At 37.3% G+C, this 20,315-nt stretch overlaps 1 protein-coding gene across 2 annotated transcripts; it reads right to left on the bottom strand.

Moving 5' to 3' along the window:
- Positions 1-2,041: 2,041 nt before the first annotated feature.
- Positions 2,042-19,862, bottom strand: LOC18443623 (uncharacterized). 2 transcript variants are annotated; one of them, XM_020673234.2, is made up of 5 exons: positions 19,431-19,862; positions 18,831-18,959; positions 18,542-18,682; positions 7,452-8,271; positions 2,042-2,466 (listed from the first exon to the last, which is right to left on the bottom strand). In XM_020673234.2, exons 4-5 carry the CDS (start codon positions 8,253-8,255, stop codon positions 2,263-2,265), a joined length of 1,008 nt encoding a protein of 335 aa, XP_020528893.1. In that variant the 5' UTR covers positions 8,256-8,271; positions 18,542-18,682; positions 18,831-18,959; positions 19,431-19,862; the 3' UTR covers positions 2,042-2,262. The 2 variants fall into 2 exon arrangements, with proteins under 2 accessions (XP_020528893.1, XP_006853870.1); XM_006853808.4 differs by lacking the exon at positions 18,831-18,959.
- Between the last annotated feature and the right edge of the window lie 453 nt (positions 19,863-20,315).

The following is a 20,315-nucleotide window of genomic DNA, read 5'->3' as shown; positions in this document are numbered from 1 at the left end:
GACCCGATTAATAGATGAAATTTCACTGGGTCATATCTAATGGTCGCAAGTATACTTCAATTTTAGTTTATTTAGAAAAAACCAGCTTTTATAAACCTCGTCTACACACTTTTTCTTCAATTTTAGACTTTTTTTATCAAAATAACCTCCACGATATTCGTATTACCATAAAACCTTGTCCATACTCTTTTTTTTCAATTTTGGATTTTTTTTTACCAAAATAAGCTTCACGATATTCATATTACCGTAAAAACTAACCCAGGTTAAACCCACCTATGTTATACGACTAACCCAAACCCACCTATGTTATACAACTAACCCATGATAAACCAACCTATGTTATACGACTAAGCCATGTTAAACCCACTTATATTATGTGACATTTTAAGTACGATAAAAACTAACCCAAATTATACGACATTCTTTTTTCTTTTTATATTATCTCTAATTCTTTTTATGTTTATCTCTTCTTTCTCTCTCTAATTCTTTTTTATCTATTCTTTCTCTTTCTTTCATTCTTTTTTATCTCTTCTTTCTCTCTATAAATCTTTTCTCTCTTTAACTCTCTTTCTCTCTCCAAGAAGATTTGTACAACCCATGAGTACCTTACCCTCCCCTATAAAAACTCCCTTCAACTCTTAAGGAGATCATCCATTGTTAAGGTCTTCCCTTAAAGAAAAATCCATAAGAAAGCTTGGATCTTATAGGGACTTGGAAATTTCCACACCCCATTCAAAGGATGTAACAATTCTCTATGCTTGTCATTATACAACAATCTACATACGGATCGTACCGAAAAAACACCATCATTCTCGATCTTCATGTTATCATACAACCATCTATGTGCAGATCTTACTGAAAAAACACCATCATTCATCTTACTGAAAAAACACTATCATTCTCAATCTCCCAAATCACATTGTCTTCCAACCCCCTTACGATATAAACTCTATTCAGCTCGTTCAGTAAAGCCGCAAATTTCTCCCCCACTCTATCCCAAACCCTTCCCTAAAGAAAGCGCAAATGTCAAATTTGAGAGTTTTTCACTGTATAGCAACATTATGCTACCTTGGCTGTTTGACACACCATTCTTGAGTACACCTGCGGGAAGGAGAAATCTCAGATCCTATTTCCAACCCACTTATGATGCCATAAAAATATGTTCTCACCACTGCCCAAGACCCATCTAACATTCCGAGACACTTATCTCTTTTACTCCCAAAATACCCCTCCGAAGATCTGATGCTTGAGTTCTTCTAATTGAGGAGTACCATACAATGGAATCTATTAACACCCCATACTTTTCACTAACAACTGAATTTATGCCCCCCAAGAAAAAGGAAAAAAAAAACAAAAAGAGCGTCTACTTTTAACTTCATAAATTCCTAATGAAAAATATAAAATACAACCATATACCTTTTTTTTGAAAGAAAATTTATGACAATGTGTTGGATGTGGGGATGGCACTTGTATGCACATGAGCTGACCTTAATGGCCGGTTCAAATCTTTAGATCATCCGCCAACTTACTGGTTTTACGGCCACAACCTTCATGATTATAAAACTACAAAACTACCCGTCAAAAAGATAATAGCAAAATACTCATACAAAACTACCATTAACATCAGAATAAACTGTTCTGAAAGACCAAAGTGGCCTACTTATTTTGCAGAAACTGAGGTATTTTTTGCAGAAACTGCTAATCAATCAAGCCCAAGCCCAAGCCCAATTCCTGTGTACGCGGTATTTTTTTTGCAGAAACTGCTAACCAATCAGGCCCAAGCCCATTAGCGGGTATTCAAGCAGTGCATCCACCATCCAGAAATGGGGCAGTGGATATGTACTCCGATTTGGACAAGTCGGCTAATCTCCACCACTCATTTCCTGAATCAACAGTAACTAAACTTGGCGTGTTCCATCGAAATATTTTGTGTATGTAACCTAGTATATCCCGTAAGTTGAAATCACCTGCACTTTCTCAGTCTAATTTGAGAATGACAAACTTTTTTTTTTCTTCTCAAACCTCAAAATAAACTCCTATGAAACATCAAACTCTTCCTTAATTTCTTCATTTCCCCTCGCATATTATTGGACACTGGCCAGCAGATTATCTCTGAACCAGAAGTAACAATGGTGGAGTGGCGTCCCTGCTTCCAGCTGCCATAAATTACACATTTTACAAAATCAAGGGGGAAAAGCAGCTCTCAACAGCTAAGCCTTAAAAGTTTCAAAATAAAGCGCAATGGGAAGGGACTCTTTTATCTTAGGGTGTCTGGTGCTCATTAAGATGTCGAAGGAAGCTTTTGCAGGCTTCATATGCGGACCAGCAGATTGCAGCTGCTGGCGCATGGAAAAGCACTCTGGGCTTAAGCCCTCTCAGTAAAGCTTGGGGCCCCTCTTTTGCCACTATCTGCTTAATAGCATTAAGAATTGAGCCACTAATGAAAGTATCAGCACCACACATACCCTGCAAAAAACGACCCTCTGTATAAGGTCTTGGAATTTTCTCTTCAAGGATCTTCATTAGCAGAAAAGAAGGGGTCAAAATTGTTTTTGTGCATGTTCACTAAACAACAAGCACACATATACCGTTTTTTTTAAGTTAGATTCTTCAAGTCGAATATGAAATAATCATAGTTTTTTTTTAGTCAAATTTGAAATCAGCGATCAAGGACTCAATCAAGTTAGATTCAGCCTCTTGCTGAGCTGAATAGCCATGTAAACCTTCATCATCATTTGAGCCTTATCCCAACCATCATCACCCGTGCAAAACTTGGACCATTTTAAAAAAATATGTATCATAAAAATTTAAAAGGAATGTGGAATTGATGTATAAAAATCATATATGATGTAACTCCGATTTTTTTACAATGGTTTGTGAGAATTTCTGCCTAATTCTTGTATTTTCCTTTTTTTGGATTTTATGAAATATCTCCAACTACAAATCAATTTTTCTTAAATCCATTTTTATATATTTTTTAAGCTTATTTGGACTTTTTTACATTGTCTTTGGTATTCTTTCACTTTCACAGTTTTTATTTTATAAACAATTTTTTATTTTTTTTTATTTTTCTAGTCCTTTTGGGCTCTATACACTAGTTGCCGAGTCGACTCAGACTCAGCCAAGTTACTTGGCTCGTGCCAAAGCCATGTCCAGTTTTGAAACATTGTAAGAAAGCATCAACTTTTTTTTTTTTGCACTATGCAATTTTGGACTTCATATGTTTAAGTGAGTTTTTGAATCAAAACCAAAGTTGTTCCTCAGCAGTTTACTGCCATGGCAATTTGCCAACCGTGGTGCAGACACCTCAAAACTGAGGTTCAGGTCTCATTTCTCATGTTGCTCAAATGAGTGAGGTTGCACATAACTTAAGTTTTCTTTTGTACAACATGAGAGCAAGTATTGTCCACACCTATAATTTGAGAATCACAAGGCTGGAACAAGCCACATCACCTTGCAAAAGTTCAAAGGCACATTCTACACAAGCCTAATGAAATGGCTGGTTCATCATGAGTGCTGACAACCTCAAAATGAAGCAGCTGGCTTATCTTGATGATCTCAAATACCATGCAAGATTCTAATCGTCACTAGTATGGTATATGGTATGCCTTCAATTTGATTTAATAGCAATACAGCTGCCCAACATCATTTTAGCCAAATTGTCCATCTATAGCGCATGACATCGAGAGCTCTACTACTCATCGCCCTAGCTCATAGTAGGATGAGTACAAGTTTGCAGGGTATTATGCCCTAAAAGTTCTGCAAGCATATGGTGCTGTGTACTGCAATTTTTTTATACTTTTCTCTTATAATTAACAGTTTTATTACAATGATTTTTAGAAGCACATGTTTCAGTAATTATAGTTTGTTTATTACAATATTTGAAATAATGGATCTGTCATCTGCAAAACCAATATCGAACGGCGGATCAGAGATTCCAATTGGTGGATCGGAAGAATCCAACCTTAAGATATTTTCAAAAAAATACTAGAAATTGTTCTAAATAATGTTTGAGTTTTCATAAAAAAATGGGGCTAATGCATTATGAATTTTCATTACCTTAAAAAAACTAAAAGAATATTGAGATGTTTTTTTATGAAAAGGACCTCAGTCAGGATGGTAGAGGCTAGGATTTCATACCCCAACGTCCCGAGTTCCATTCCTATGTTACCATGTACAAAAAAATATATTGAGACGTCGTTTCTTGTTTCAAGATCTATTGATCAACATTCCAGCTGTGATTTCAGCGATTGTTTCGCAGGGCTTCTCTTTCTCTCTAGAGATGATGACAGGAAATGTTGGTTTTGAAGTTCTTTACTCTTATGATCTCTATTTTCATGTATTTGATATTGTTTGTGATGTGATGAAAGAGAAATTGATGGTTTGAGGTGGGTATGGCTGAAAATCTAGCTTATAATTTTTTAGTTTTAAAGGAAAAAACCGAAAAAACTAGGTGATTGTCCCTCTATGATTTTAAGTGGAATGTTGGTTTCGCTGTCCAGAGTCTCAAACCTTGGCATAACTTACATCCTACTTGATTCTCTCTCTCAACTATTAGTAGAGATAGAGAAAGAGAGCTAATATCTATGGAGACATCTGCTCTCTCATCGGAATATATATATATATATAAGAAAATGCTAAGATTAACCTACTAGCTCATATGAACATATGAGCCCAATGACCCAAGTTGAATCTGGACCGATCTGACAGTTACGACCTCATTTTGTATTTAAATTTTAATATTTTTTTTACAAATCCAAATAACTTGAAATTTTGAACTTGTGTTCTTTAAAAATAAGTTAATCTAATAAAATATCAAAAAAATAATTTGCAAGAAAAAAGTGACCAAAATACCCCTAAAAAGTTTTGGAGGTATTTTGATCAATTTATTTATTGTGAATTATTTTTTTAATATTTTTATTAGATGCACCTTGATGAGAAGAATGGACGCCTAAAATTTCAAGTTATTTGGATTTGTATAAAAAAAAATTAAAATTCAAATACGAAATGTGAACGTGACAATCAAATCGACCTAGATTCAACCTTGGCCGTTGGGCTCATATGTTCATATGAGCTAGTAGGCTAATCTCAGCATTTTCCATATATATATATATATATATATATATATATATATATATAAAGAAAAGATCATGTCAGCTACAGTAAACGCCCACGGCCCAGATTGAATTTGGGCCGATCTGATGGTCATGATCTCATTTCGTATTTGAACTTTCAATTTTTTTCTACAAATCCAAATCATTTGAAATTTGGAGCGTCTATTCTTCAAAAATAGTAGAATCTAATAAAAATATAAAAAAAATAATTTGTAAAATATAATATGACTAGAATACCCCCGAAATGGAAAAACCCTTGCTTTTAATCACATATCCATATTAAGGACCTTGAAGAGTAATGTGGGGAGAGGGGCAAGGCTATAAGAAAAACTATATGGGGTTTCAAAACATCATGTGGCTGCCAAGGGCCACTACTATAAACAAAGGGCTTGTTGCTGCCCATAGAAGGCTGGCCAGCCCTCTTTTTATAAAAATAATATAAATTTAAAATAAATAAATAAAAAATTAAAAGATTAGGGAATTGAGCTATTTAGCTACATTGACTCACCTATTCTTTTAGGGATTGTCCAATAAATAAATAAATAAATTAAAAGATTAGGGAATTGAGCTATTTAGCTACACTGACTCACCTCTTTCAGGGATTATCCGATTCCCCAAATATTTAGGTAATCCAAGGCCGATCCAGATCGAATGACTCTGATTCGGATTGACATTTTCTAAAACCTTGTAACATGCACAAATGGAATATACAACTAGATGAACTAGTTGTTTCACAAGAACAAGAGGCAATAGTTCTTGGTAGACTAGTGAAAACCAGGTAAAAAACTCATTTAAGAAGCACTGATTTCAGGTTAGATGTTCCTAAAGCTTATAAAAATTGGGTAGAGCTTTCTAGATTTTAGTTTTAAAAAACTGGATTGGGAATTATAGTGCGTGGACAGTTAGTTGTTGTTTACGACTACACTAGTACAACTGGCACAATAACAAAAACATGTGCCCATGGATGATTTCATCTTGTCTAGATTACCACTCGAGAGTCTAACTATGCAACTTTGATGAAAGCCAAGGCTTAAAAAAAAGCCGATCTGAATTGGAATCGCCATTCCAAAAGAACCGGCCAGTTCTCTGACTGTCAAGCAACTGGGCCGCTATGTAGGCAGCAACAAGTTTCTAGTAGTGGTCCACCCCTCTCCTTGGGCAGCCACATAACGTTCCAATCTTCAAACCCCATGCAGCTTTTGTTGTCCCCCCACCCCAAACTCCAGCCCCACAAAAAAAACAAAAACATTACTCTTCCAAGGTCCCCCGATATAAGATTAAAAGCAAAGATAATGAAAATTCATAATGCATTACCTCATTATAAATAACGATTTTCAGTATTTTTTGACATTTTTTAAGGTCGCGTCGGGCAGATCCAGCTGATCCACTGATCCAAATCGCAAATCAGCCAACCTGAATCAGTTTTCCAGATGGCTGATCCAGGTCACTGATCCATCTCTTCAAACAGTGTAAAAAGCAATGCACAAGCATTTGGAGTCAAATGAGAGAGAATAGGGCAAACTGGCAAACTATGGTAGGAACGAGGAGCCATTGAACGATCCATACGAGACACTACCAAAATAGAAGAGTTTCAAAACCGGATCAGTGGGACAAAATCATTCACCCACAGATTCATGTCAAATCATTGGATCAGCGATCCAGATGGGGTCTAGATCGGTCCAAATCCATTAGACAAGCTTACAAAAAAAAAAAAAAAGTTTGAGGGGGTTGTTGGAGGGAACTAGTGCAGGACCCATACCATACTGGAACTGGTTCAATCCCAACCGATTTCCATCCGGATCGGAAATCGCCAGATATTAAAACACTGCCACAAAAAGGCTGCAGTACCATACCTACATTCCATGGGGAGGCATAAGTCATTGGACCAAAATTTCATGCATGGCTGGCATACATATGAACTTCATACCATGGGTTGCTTCTAACTCAGTAGAGGCCGACCAGATTGTAACATCCCATACATCATGAATCCTTGATTAAATGAGATCGTAAATCAATGTCTTTGTGATGGTTACTACCTATCTTATATATTACATTTTTCTTGTAGCAAACCTGCACCAACCATTTCTCACATCAAGCTAGCTTGTGCTTTCATGTCCTTATAATATGCACTATTATGTGACGTTTTATTTATATAATTTTACCACTCCACTGGGACCATTAAAAACAGAGTTATTACAGGGTATGGTTAAAAGAGTAACTAATAAGGAATACTATGCCTTAACTTTGGCAGCCAGAAAAAGTGGATGGTCATAATAAAACAAAAAGGAAATAGCAAAAGAAGTAGGAGAAAGAGTGACATGAACGGCGAGAACATACCTGGCACTGCAAGCGGGTCTTCACAACGTCGAGCGGTGTGGTGACAGCACCCGCCAGCGCACCTGCAGCACCCCCAGCAGCGATGTGCACAAGAACCCTCTCCTCGCTGGCGTTCTCTGGAGATATCCCCCCAAGCACCTTTTTGACTGCCTCATATGTTGCAAAGTGTACAGCTGTGAATGGTGCATTCATGACAACAGTTGTTCGATAGGAAGTGTAAAATGCGCGCAAGCCCTCATCCCTGAGCATTCGAACCACACAGTCCCTGACCCCAGAGTATGGGGTGTTCGGCAGTTGGAGGCGCTGCTTCACAACATCCATGGGGGTAAGGACAGCATCACTGGCAATGGTAGCGAGCACTCCAGAGGCCGCATGGGCCAGGGGGTGGTGGCCAGGGCGGTTTCCGCCAAGCCGCTCCTTGCTCAACTCATACACTGAGAAGTACACAGCATGGGCAGGGCCAGCGCCAAGCCCCATGGCACCGATGCCACGATAGAGGCCAAGGGGTCCCTCAGAGCGGAGGATGGAGACGAGGGCATGACCAACAGCGTGGTGAGTGGAGGCAGCGGCAGGGCAGGCTGGGGAGCAACCGGGCATCTGCATGCGGGTCTTAATGGTGTCAACAGGGAACATAGCCATGTGTTCGACCATGCCAGCCACTGAGCCTGCTACCATGAACTGCCAGAAGGTGAGCCCCTCATCATTGGTGTGGGTGAGGGGATCTGTTGCAAAGGGCTGATGGGCATCCTGTGGCTGATGGGCCACCTGTGGGGCGGCTAGGAGCTCTGCCGGGGGGCCCGTCATGCTGATATTCTGAAATCTGCCCAATAGGAGAAGAAATAAGTCTCAATACAGACAAATTAACATACCTTCACATAACAAATATAGATAATTGGAAAATGCTGCTTATTCATCAACATTAGATACACCACGGAAGGTTCCAAATAGTAGCAATGCATCAATTAAAAAGTGTAGCAGAAGAACAGAAACAAACCCTCTCATATATCTATCTCTATTTGAGAATGAACACCAATTTGTTGTTCTACCCACCTCAAAACCCACATTTGAGGCATGGAGGTGACCCAAATATTTTAGAACAGTTTTCTCTGAAAATTAATTGCATTTGGAGTTCCAAAAATGCTTCAAATCTATGGTCACTCGAAATGTAACTCCAAATGCTCCAAATCTATGGTCACTCGAACTCCAATCTAGACCGTCTATTTCAAACTGTGATCGATCAGGAGTTTTGCATGGCTTTCACATTTCTCCGAGTCCGATCAAATTTGAAGAAGATTCATTTTGAGGGGTTTGGAATTTTTAGGATCTCCCCACAACCTAAAATGTTTTTTTAGATGGGTGGAATAAGTGCTTGATATTACAGGTGTAGCATGCTATCAATTGCCTCTTTACCAATATAATTATAGACAGATGTATAAAAAAAATGTGCGATTAAAAGGGAGAAAATCTGATGTTGTCTTTGAAGTGTGAGAGGCTGTAGATAATCGATCTCCATGCCCCTGAGGGTTGACTGCTCATCTGAAAAGGTCGTAGGCAGTCGGAAAGATGAAGATGGTATTTGTGGAGGAAAGACTTCTTTCCACAGATGGTTCTCTTGAGCAGCAAAGCGCAACCACCACTTGCCGAGAAATTGTTTGTTTTGAGACTGCGAATGCCCAATCCTCCGAATTTCTTAGGTAGGCAAACCCTGTCCCAGGCAATGAGGTGATATTGCATACTGCTTCCTTCACTTGACCATAAGAAGTTACACATGAGTTGCTCCAATCGGTTGGCCACCTTGGATGGTACATGGAACAAAGTCATTTGGAAGATTGGGATGCTGGACACTGTTGCTTTGATGAGGTTTATTCTACCCTCCGATGAAAGGAACCTACCTTTGCATCCGATCAGCCTCCTATCGAATCTATCTATAATGTGGCTCCATTGACGCGCTTTGGCCTTACCGATGCAGAAGGGCAGACCTAAATTAATGGAAAGTAAGGTATTGAACTCAAATCCCCGTCGACTAGCAAGGTTGTTGATAGGTTGGGTATCGGCAGACACCCCAATCATTTTTGTTTTCAACATAATTAGTCGATAACCAGTAGCCATCTCGAAACATTTGTTGAACAGGATTAAAGTTTCAACGTGCTGCTGGTTTGCTGCACAGAAAAGAAGGGTGTCATCCACATGCTACAGATGCGAAATGACTGGACCCCTGTTCCGAATTTTGAAGCCTTCAATTAGACTGTGCCTATACAATCTGGCTATGGACCGTGTGAAGACTTAGCCCACCACGGTGAAGAGGAATGGAGACAAGGGATCTCCTTGTTTGAGTCTCCTGGAGGAGGAAAAAAAACCTTTTGTTGTTCCGTTGATGAGGACCAAGAAATGGGGAGTGGAGATGCAACCTTTGACCCACTTCATTGAGCCCCAAAGCCCATTCTCCTAAAGGTCTCGTTAAGGATATCCCAAGCAACAAGATCATAGGCTTTCTCCCAATCCAGCTTGATTACACAGTATTTTGGAAATATGTCTCGAGTGTATACACTGGTGGGCTAGCAGAGCCCCATCTAGAATTTGGCGGTATTTGACAAAGGTCCCTTTGTGAGGGGATGACCCAGCCAAGAACCTCTCTAATTCTTGAGGCTAGAACTTTGGAGAGGATCTTACATGAGCTATTTATAAAGTTTATAGGCTGGAAGTCCTTGATTTCTTTGGCCCCTTCAATTTTAGGAATGAGTGCAATGAAAGTTGCATTCATCTCTTTTTTGGATGATGCCTGTTGCATGAAATTCTTCAAAAAGCGAGAATATCGAGTCGAAGCGACTCCCAAAAGCTTTTGAATATGGCAACCGGAAAGCCATTGGGGCCAGACGCACGGTCCTGGCCGAGCTATTTTATGGCCTTGAAGATTTCTTCTTCATCGAAAGGGCACTCCCGCCATATTGTTCTATCTAGGGGACTCGCCAGGAAACAAAGATTTCCCATTTTAAGTGACTTTATGGTAGTTTTGGAATATTGTCAGGGAGATTGTCAGAAATATTTGGGTAGATTTTGCGGTTTAACAAGTAGGCTTTAGAGAGAGAGAGAGAGAGAGGAGAGCAAGTTACTCAATTTGTGCTCTCTCTCTCTCTATATTTATATATATATATATATGCATATATATATATATATATATATATATATATAGGGAAACGCTGCCGTAGGCCCATTAGCCTACAACTACATATAGGCCCAACGGCCCAGATTGAATCTGGGCCAATCTGACGGACACAACTTCATTTCGTATTTGAATTTAATTTTTTCTACAAATCCAAATCATGTGAAATTTTAGGCGTCTATTATTCTCATCAAACTGCACATAATAAAAATATTAAAAAAATGATTCACAAAATCTAAATTGACAAAAAAAACCCCTGCAACATTTCGAGGGTATTTTGGTCAATTTATTTTTCACAAAATATTTTTGTGATATTTTTATAGGATTCTAATATTTTTAAAGAACACACGCCCAAAATTTCAAGTTAATTGGATTTATATAAAAAAATTAAAATTCAAATACGAAATGCAATCATGATCATTGGATCGGCAATTGGGCCTATATGTAGCTGTAGGCTAGTGGGTCTACACCAACATTTCCCATTTTATATATATATATATATATATATATATATATATATATATATATATATATAAGGGTCGTATATATATATAAGGGTGGTGACCCGGTGCGGGTCCCGCCTACATAGGGTCTTGGCGGGTTGAGCTGGAAACGGTCCCAACCTTTGGCTTTTTATGCACAAAGTGGCCGCTTGCAGGACTCGAACCCGTACTCTTGCGCTAACAACCCGAGCTTTTTACGGTCACACCAAGTGACAGCCCTTTATATATATATATATATATATATATATATATATATATATATATATATATATATATATATATGGGTTTAAAAAGTAGACTTTAGAGAGACAGAAGAGAGCAAGTTTATCAACTTTTTCTCTCTAAACACACACACGCACATGCACACTCACAAGTGCACGAACCCACCCCCACACACCCACCCACCCACACCCACACCCACACCCACACCCACACATACCCATGAAAACTCTAGTTTGGGGCTATATTCTGATGACTTTCCAAAGGGATTCTAGCTAGTCATTCCACATTATTTCAACCTCCAAGCAAGTCTCTTAGATTTATCTCTTACTCTGATTGCTCTAGAGTTTTCTTTTTTTTTGGGAGGGGTGGGGGGAACAAAAAGAAAATAAAAAATTAGCACGTTTAGGGGATTTACAAATAATTAATTATATTTTCAAATAGTTGCACTGGGCTTTTTTCCGCATTCAATATGTAGGTTTTCTAGAGTTACTGTTGCACGTGTCTTGCCCATTTGGTGGACTTTGTAATTTTTTTAATATATCGATATTTGGTTTTTCTTGGGCTTTTGTTTGCATTTATTTTTATTATTTTGTTCTGGGTTGTTTATTACTTCGATAGAACTATGGAGAATTCTGATTTATGAAAATTGCTCCAGAGATTTGGCCACTTTCGGTTTTTATTCACTTTGAAAATGTATGTAAATATTGTACAAAAAATAATAACTAATAATAGTAACAATAATAATAATAACAATACTAATAAAGGGCGGGGGCCTAACCAGGTTAAAGAGAATTTGGCAAACAAGGGTCGGAACATGAACTGATGTCCTGAACTTCTGGCACATGTCAAACACAAGATGCACAAAAACATTAGAAGTCATGACATTGAGAAGCAAAAATGGTAAGGGATTGCCGATGAGAACACGAACCCTTACACTACATGGACACCTTTGATATAGATGAAGAAGGGAAGTCCCACCCACTAGATAGTTTAGGAGGAGAGGGGGAGCAAAGCACCTACTACAAGTACAACCAGTAGCCTCGGAAGCAAGGTTGGAAAGAGATTATTTCCCACCTAAGACAACCCTAAATGCCAGCCAACAATCAAAAAAGGTGTTGGCTGAAGAGAAGGCAATAAAGAGAGCAGATATCTCTGTAGCCCAGTAGATGTATGATTCAGCCGTCCCTAATGCCCTAACTTGTAACTTCAGCCTATGTTAGATGCAGTGACAACATAGGCCTGGTGTACCAAGGCCCTAGCTTCCACAACGCTAGGAGTTGGTTGTTGAAGAAGAATGTGGAAGACGTTTTAGGGCTACATTAAGACATACATGGTGATATAGATTATTCATAGATGCTCCATCATCACTAATCGGTCGTTTGGGACCCTAGGATATACAAATATGGGTTTTGCATATCTAAGTTTTGAGGGCATAAGGTTTGCTTGGGTGTAGTTTTCGAGATCATATCCTGGATATCCACATCCTCAAAACCACTCATATCCAGCATTTGCTCATTCTAAAAAAACTTGGAATGAGCAAATGCAGTATTTTGAGAATGCTAGCTTTTACATCGGGGTTTGTATCTCCTCTCTTGTTTCTTTCTCCCTCCTTATAATATGATATTATTTTATAGTTATAATATTTTATTTACTATTATTATTATTTTTATTATAATTATTATTATTATTATTATTATTCCAATGAGATTAATATTATAATATTACATTAATACTAATAAATGCATTATTATTATTATTCCAAATATTTAACATGAAATATCATTAACATTAGTAATACCAGTATTACATTATAAATATATTAATATTTTATTATAACATTTATTAATAATATAATATTATATTAACACTAATAAAACTAAATTAAGCTATTATATAATTATTATAATTATGATATTATAATATAATTATAATATTTATGTGTATTATTATTATTATTATCATTATCATTATTATTGTTGTTGTTATTATTATTTTAAATATTTTTCATTGTAAAAGTAATTATTTAAATATATTTTATTCTAATATTATGATATTATCTTATTATATTAACATCATATTATATTACTAATTGTTATAATCATGATATTATTAATTATAATATTATATGTGTTATTATTTACATAATATTTATTCTTATATAATTATTATAATTATGATGATGATAATGACGATGATAATTATTATTATTTTTCTTATTTTTATTTTCTACGAAATATCGTCAACATCATTAATATTAGTATTATTATATAACAATATAGTATTATTATATTACCAAAACCTAGTTTTACATTTAGATGAGCCAAGCAGGGGATTTGTTATATTCCAGGTTAATCCAGAAGGTACCCAAACGACATTGATCCTTAGACCATGTGTTTATAAATACTGGAATCTGAATACCCAGGATTTGAGACATAACAAGGTTTTACAAATACTAGGCCCCAAACGGCCCATAAGGGTGAAATAGTGGGAAAGATAGGGAGTTGATAATCTTTTTGGTGCATTGTAATGCGAGGAGTCGAGGACAGTTTTCTTTAAGTCTGTGGATGCCTCTTATCAATTTCTTGATATTTTCTCAATTTAATATGATATCTCATGTTGTTTTCTGATTTCTCCATTATTCAATTTTTAACTGAATGGTAAGACTGATTTGGTGGGGACACTCCCAACCTTCAGAAATCTTCATTTATATCCTACGCCAAACTTGCAGTGTAATTGGTGTGAGAAGAGTTGGAGTGTGTTCCAACTCATCCATATGGATAGGCGAAACAGGTTGAAGCATAAGAGACTTAATGACTCAGTCTTTGTGCAATACAACTTGAGGCCGAGAAAAATGCAAATAGGCTCTCATATTATTTTTCCATCATGTATGCAATTATTGTATGCATTATACTTGTATGGATCTTAGTTCTTGGTTCTTTCATATTAAAGTTTAAGCTAGAGAAATAATATGAACTGTGGGACCACTCCACGAGCCACATGCTCAGACCAATTGACTCGGAGAAGCACCCAGTTCCTGAAGGCACTGCAGAACAATGAATGAAGATGGAAACGGAACCACCACAAGGAATTAAATTTAAAGTTTTAAGCACTTGATTTATATTGCTAGTAAATAATGACATATTTAGTAATATAAAATCTTTCTCAATTGTGGTGAAAATGATGATTCAGTTTTTTTCTTAAAAAAAAATCGATGGGGAGGATCGTCCACCCTTTATCCCAGTCCAGATTAGCTAGATCGGTGATTCGGATCATTCTCGAATTGTCTGAATAGGTGATCCAAAAAAAAACTAAAAATAAATGAAATAAAATTAAAATTAATATAGAGCTTTATGAGATGGGAATTTAGGGGTCAATCACATACAACATTAGAAAAGGGGGTTTTTCAAGGAGGAACCAGGCCGGGACCCATACCATTCCAGAACCGATTTAGTCCCTACCAAATCTGCATCCAAATTAATAACCCAGGTCAGAAATCCCCAGGTTTTAAAACACTGATTGGAAATCCCTGGGTTTTAATGGAGAGGATTGCAATGATGATGAGGAAGGTGGAAATGATGAGGAAGAAAAGAAGGAAATGAACGTGAAGATGAAGATTACATATAACTTGGATTCATTTGTTTTTGCATTTACTTGTATGTAATCATTTATGTAAAAAATCTAACTGTGTTTTAGACTGGTTTTTTTATGCCTTTATGGTTTACGAGTTTATGCGTTTGACTCTCTATTACGAGTCTATGACTTTATGAATGAGAGTAGAGAGTGCCAATATGGGGCATTTTAGTTTTAAATTATGGGTACTTGGATACGATCATTAGAATGTGTTTGATTTTAGAGAAATTTACATACGAACCATATTGAGGGGGGGGGGGAGGGTCAATTACAAAATGGGATCACGTTTGTCCAAAATTATGGGTGGCACCCCTCCACTCACGACGTTTTTTTTCCCCAAGTTACCCCCTATTTGGTAATGCGAACACCGGACAGGTGGGGTTTAAAGCAAAACAGTTATCCAGTGTTTGAAATACCGGACAACTATCTACAACTCTCTGCATCCACCAAGAACTCCCTTTCTCTCTCTCTATACATATCACGTATGGTTTCATGATTCATAGTGCCCCACTCTCTCTCTACCTTTCTCATACCCATTGACCCAGCCGCTCCATTCTCTCTGCCTTTCTCATACCCATTAACCTAGCCGCTCCACTCTCTCTCTCTCCCTTTCTCATACCCATTCACCCAGCCGCTCCACACTCTCTCTCTCTCTCTCCCTTTCTCACACCCATTCACCCAGCTGCTCCACTCTCTCTCTCTCTCTCTCTCTCTAATACCCATACCCCAAAACCCCATTTTTAGAGAGGAGACTCTCTCCCTTTCTCGTACTCATACCCACACCCATTCACCCAGCCGCTCCATTGAAGTTGCAAGAGAAAAAAAATACCCCAATTTAGCTTTAAGTTCTTGTGAGTAATGACGAAAAACGCAGAAATAGGACGGTTCAGATTTCAGAAGCTCAGGCCATGGAAAACCCAACATTTTCTCAGCAACTTTCTTTCTATGGTGAGAACCAGAAGAATTGAGGTCTGAGAAGCTTACACCATGAAAATATGATCCATTTTCTCTGCAATTTCCTTCATTAGTTAAAACCCAGAAGATACGAGAAGTTTTAGAAGCTGAAGCCATTAAAGACTCTGTTACTACGAAGAATTTCAATTGAAGAGGTTCCTAAAGACATGAAAACCGCTTCTTTTCTCCCCAATCAAAACCCACAAATATTCAGAAGTTACAGAGATGAAGCCCCAGATAATGCTCCTCTTTTTTCTGAAATTTCTCCAAGCATAGAAGCCATCTCTCTCTCTCTCTGCAATTTTTCGGATAGAGAAACAGTCCCCATCTTTGCTTCGTGCTTTACGCTGGGAGCTATCCGTCAAAGGAGAGAAACTGAGAAAATATGGAGAATTTTTTTTGGTGAGTTGGAGGGCGCGGGCGCTTAAATTTGAGGCCTGCAGAAACACAATAGAGGGACCCGATCCCCAATTGGCTTTTTGCACCAACATGTTTAAAGTTTCTCTCTCTAGAACTAAGTCTGTAATACATGTTTAAACTTTCAAGACTCTTTCTCTCTCTAGCTCTCCCATGAATCTGGAGTCTCTCTAACTCTATTATAGATACTATACCCATTCTCTCTCTCGACCGAAAATTCCCCAATCTCTTGCCCCGAGCCCCATTTGCAAATTTCTCGAGCTTTGATTGAGACCCATCTTCCTAGCTCTTCAGCTCCCGATCTTTCTCTCTCCAACTTTATCAGAGAGGTGGCCGGTATTTTGAACACTGGACAGCAAATGCTAAAAAACTTAAAAGACGGGAAGTTGTTCGGTATTTCGAACACTGGACAGCTGTTTTGCTTTGTACGATGTAAAAACTCCACCTGCCCGGTGTTCGAGTTACCGGACAAAGGGGTAACTTGGTAAAAAAAAAAAACACCCCAAGGAGGGGGGGGGGTTGCCGCCCGTACTTTGGGACCAACGTGATCCCATTTTGTAATTGACCCCCCCCCCCCCCAATATGGTCTGTACATAAATTTCTCTTGATTTTACTGCATTACTAATTTTACTTGCTCAATAAAATTTAAACTGAATGGTCTAACTGATTATAGCTTGACGAATTAGTGCCTTAGTGGAATGCATTAGGCATTAAGGTTGGTATGTTATATTCACATATTTTGTAAAATTAGCTACTAAAATGTGTATTTGTGGATTTATAATTTTCTTGTAGTTCCTAATAATTTGTAATCTTTGTTAGGATTTTTTTTAATTTCCTTTTTTTCCCATTTTTCTTATTTTTCAATTTATTTGCATTTTTCCTGAGGCGTTTAAAAGTTTTTCAAATTTTGACCATCTAATAGCTGAAAATGGTCAGGTTCAATTGGTCTGACCAAACCATTACCTCCACCAAGGTTCGAGTCTGGTCTAGTACTAATAACATTGGTAGAAACACTGCCATTCAATATTCAAATTCTAGACCCCAAAATAATTCACATAAAAGACTATGATAGAGAGTTGTTCTCAAGGTGCAAAATGAAGGTCTTATAGGAACTTCATATCACCCAAGCCGACCGATGTCAACAACAATAGTGGGGATGAGTCGTTCTTTTTTTTTTCTTTTTTTTTTTTTCTGAGAATGTTAACTTGGGGATGAGTCGTTCTTCCTCTCAAAATATGTCGTTTTTTTTTATGAACTTCAAGTGGAAGAGAGAAACACCAGACATCAAGTGTTTACATACAGATTTTGAGTGCAGGGTTGACACACCCTAGCCTTCCCTGTTGAAATCAAATGGTTGGGTGTAATGTAAAGTTTCATATAAGACCTTCGTTCAACTCATGCATGCAAAACACTACGAAAAAAGCTAATAAAGTAATAGTAGAAGAATAAGAACGAGAACAACGGAATATCAACACAAGCATAAACTGGATGATTTTTTTGAATTATAGATGAGAGAAGCATTGTTCCAGATGTACACATAACATGAGGAGAAACAAAAAGAAGAGACTAATACAACATGACATCAGGTAGAACATGGAAAAATGTGACAAAATGGAGCTTCAACATAGTTTCAAACAGAAGGTGCAGTAAATCATACTACATGAACCCAAAAATCCCCAACAAGCTTGACCATGCCGACTTAGTGCATAGAGGAAGTTTTCCAAATTATGGATACCATAAACAACTAGGGAAGCTCATGGGAGTAAGGCATTCTTTTCCATGGTTCCAATTGGGAGTAAGGTTGGTAAGAAGACAATTTTCTATTTGGAATGGCAAGGGCACTTGCAGAAGAAGTCTTATTCTTGCGAAAGGGAATTCTACTCGAAGCAGAGTTCTTGCAATTAAGGTCCAAAATGAAAGAATAAAACAAAATGTTCAAACTCCATAAACAGAAAAGAAAAAGCATGTAGCAATCCAGAACAAACTTACACATGTAGTTGCACTGCTTAAGGAATTCTCATTGACATGAGCTAATAAGCACAAGATATAACGGAATTCATAACCATTATACACAAGCAATTTTGGCAATGAACCAGAAACAATATCATAACAGCAAAACAATGAAAAAACAGAAAAACAAAAACAAAGGAAAACAAGGAAAAAAAACATAACCAAAGAACAGGGATCTACAGCGGAAATCACACCTATAACGTGCATCGCTGTACTAGTCAGGCTTGCTCACTAGTGCGTGACCCTGCGAGCTGTAAAGGGCTGATCCTTCTTCAATCCTTGAAAAATCACAAACACCAACACCAGCACCAGCACCAGCACCAGCTCCTCCCTCCCTGTAATTCAACCCAAGAAGAAACAACCTCTAAGAATTCAACAAAAACACCTTAATCACTCTCTCTAACATCACAAAAACAATACCCCCATTTATTTTAAAATCATGTATGCCAACAATACCACTAAGACCATCTTCAAAAGCAAGACCTTTTTGAGGGTTCTTTTTCAAGAGCGCTCTATTTTCAAGAGCCATCAAAACTATAATAAGCTCGCCGAAAACCATCTTCCTCGGACCTGAAAACTGGACCCGACTTGACAAGCTCACTAGCGAGTCATCTGAAGAACCAAACAATATGACCCGGGAGATGAAAAATAAATCATAAAATTCTTAAACTATGCATTATTATTTCTAATTAAAAATTTTGAAATATCCATAAATGCAAAATGAATTTAACTCATTTAAGTTGCAATGAACACATAGAGAACTATAAATCTCAAATTGATTTTACTAAAAAATGAACAAAAAAACTCACTGACAATTTGACTCGTTTAATACTTCAATCACACAAAAAAGACTTTATCTATATCTGCTTATAAACAATATCTACCCAAACAAAAAAAACCAAGAACTATAAAAAAAAAACAAAAACAAAAAACAAAAAACAAAAAACAAAAAATTTTGGAGTAGAACTTGAAGGGAAAACAAAAAATTTCAGAGAAAATGGAAAAGAGACTTCCCCTGATTAATTTAAGTTGGAGCTGTTAAAGACTTTATTTTCAGAAAATAAAACTCAAATAAAGACTTACCTTGATCAATGGGTGGTCCTCTACGGATCCTCGTTCGCAAAGAATTTCTCAAAAAACTAGGATTTCTTGATTCAGAGACCTTCTGTTAACGATTTCAATTTTCCTTCTCTCTTAGGTTTCGGATTTCACAGATTGTGGGAAAAAATATAATTAGGGTTTTAAGCTATCTTACGGAACATAGAAAGGACTCAACTCCAGCACTATGTACCGTACAGAGGCCTCCTTACGTGCCTGCAGTGGGATCCACATGGCGAAAAGGAACAGATAAAGAACCTAGTTTTATTTTTAAAATATGCCTAAGAACCCGCATCCATGATCATAAGTTTCCATTTTTGGGGCTGATGTGCAGTCCGGTTTTTCAACGCTGGAAGCCTGGAAGAGAGCAGGTCAGCAAAGACGGCTCAGGAACTGAAACTTTTTCCTCTTGAGTCCAATTTTTCAAAAGATGACTAAAGTGGGGTATTCATAAATGGAAAACGTTTGCAGAAGGTTGCAACCTTATACTGATGAGGAAAGGTGCATCTCAAAAATCCTACAGTGGAGAGTGTTCCGACTAACCGATCATCCGAGATGAATGGACATGAAAAAAAAAAAAGAATTTCAAATTAAAAAACTAGTACATATGGTAAAAAGTGATATGGACAGTCTGTTTTCAATATTTTTAAATGTTATTGATATGCTTGATTTGTACCATTTTTAAAATTTTATATTTTCTAACTGAAGATAAAAAGAGATTTTGAAGCAACCATAAGATTTTCAACACCGAAATAACATCTCGAAATAAATTTTATAGGTGCACCTGACTTCTACAGTACAGGGAGGCAACCTAACACAAACCTCACCCTTGATAATTGGGTGTCGTTTGTATAGAGCCAAACCTCTATA

This window comes from Amborella trichopoda, chromosome 5 (assembly GCF_054954075.1).
Source record: "Amborella trichopoda isolate Santa Cruz 75 chromosome 5, AtrichopodaSantaCruz75HAP2 v2.0, whole genome shotgun sequence".
NCBI classification, from domain to species: Eukaryota; Viridiplantae; Streptophyta; class Magnoliopsida; order Amborellales; family Amborellaceae; genus Amborella; species Amborella trichopoda.
The sequence above is the reverse complement of the archived record's forward strand: the minus strand, read 5'-3'. Positions and strand labels throughout refer to the sequence as shown.

Bases quoted from the DNA above. Each gene is read 5' to 3' on its own strand.
- LOC18443623 (XM_020673234.2), bottom strand. From the start codon at position 8,255: ATGACGGGCCCCCCGGCAGAGCTCCTAGCCGCCCCACAGGTGGCCCAT. The intron at 2,467-7,451 runs GTATGTTCTCGC...CGTTTTTTGCAG, and splicing joins AGACCCGCTTGCAGTGCCAG to GGTATGTGTGGTGCTGATAC.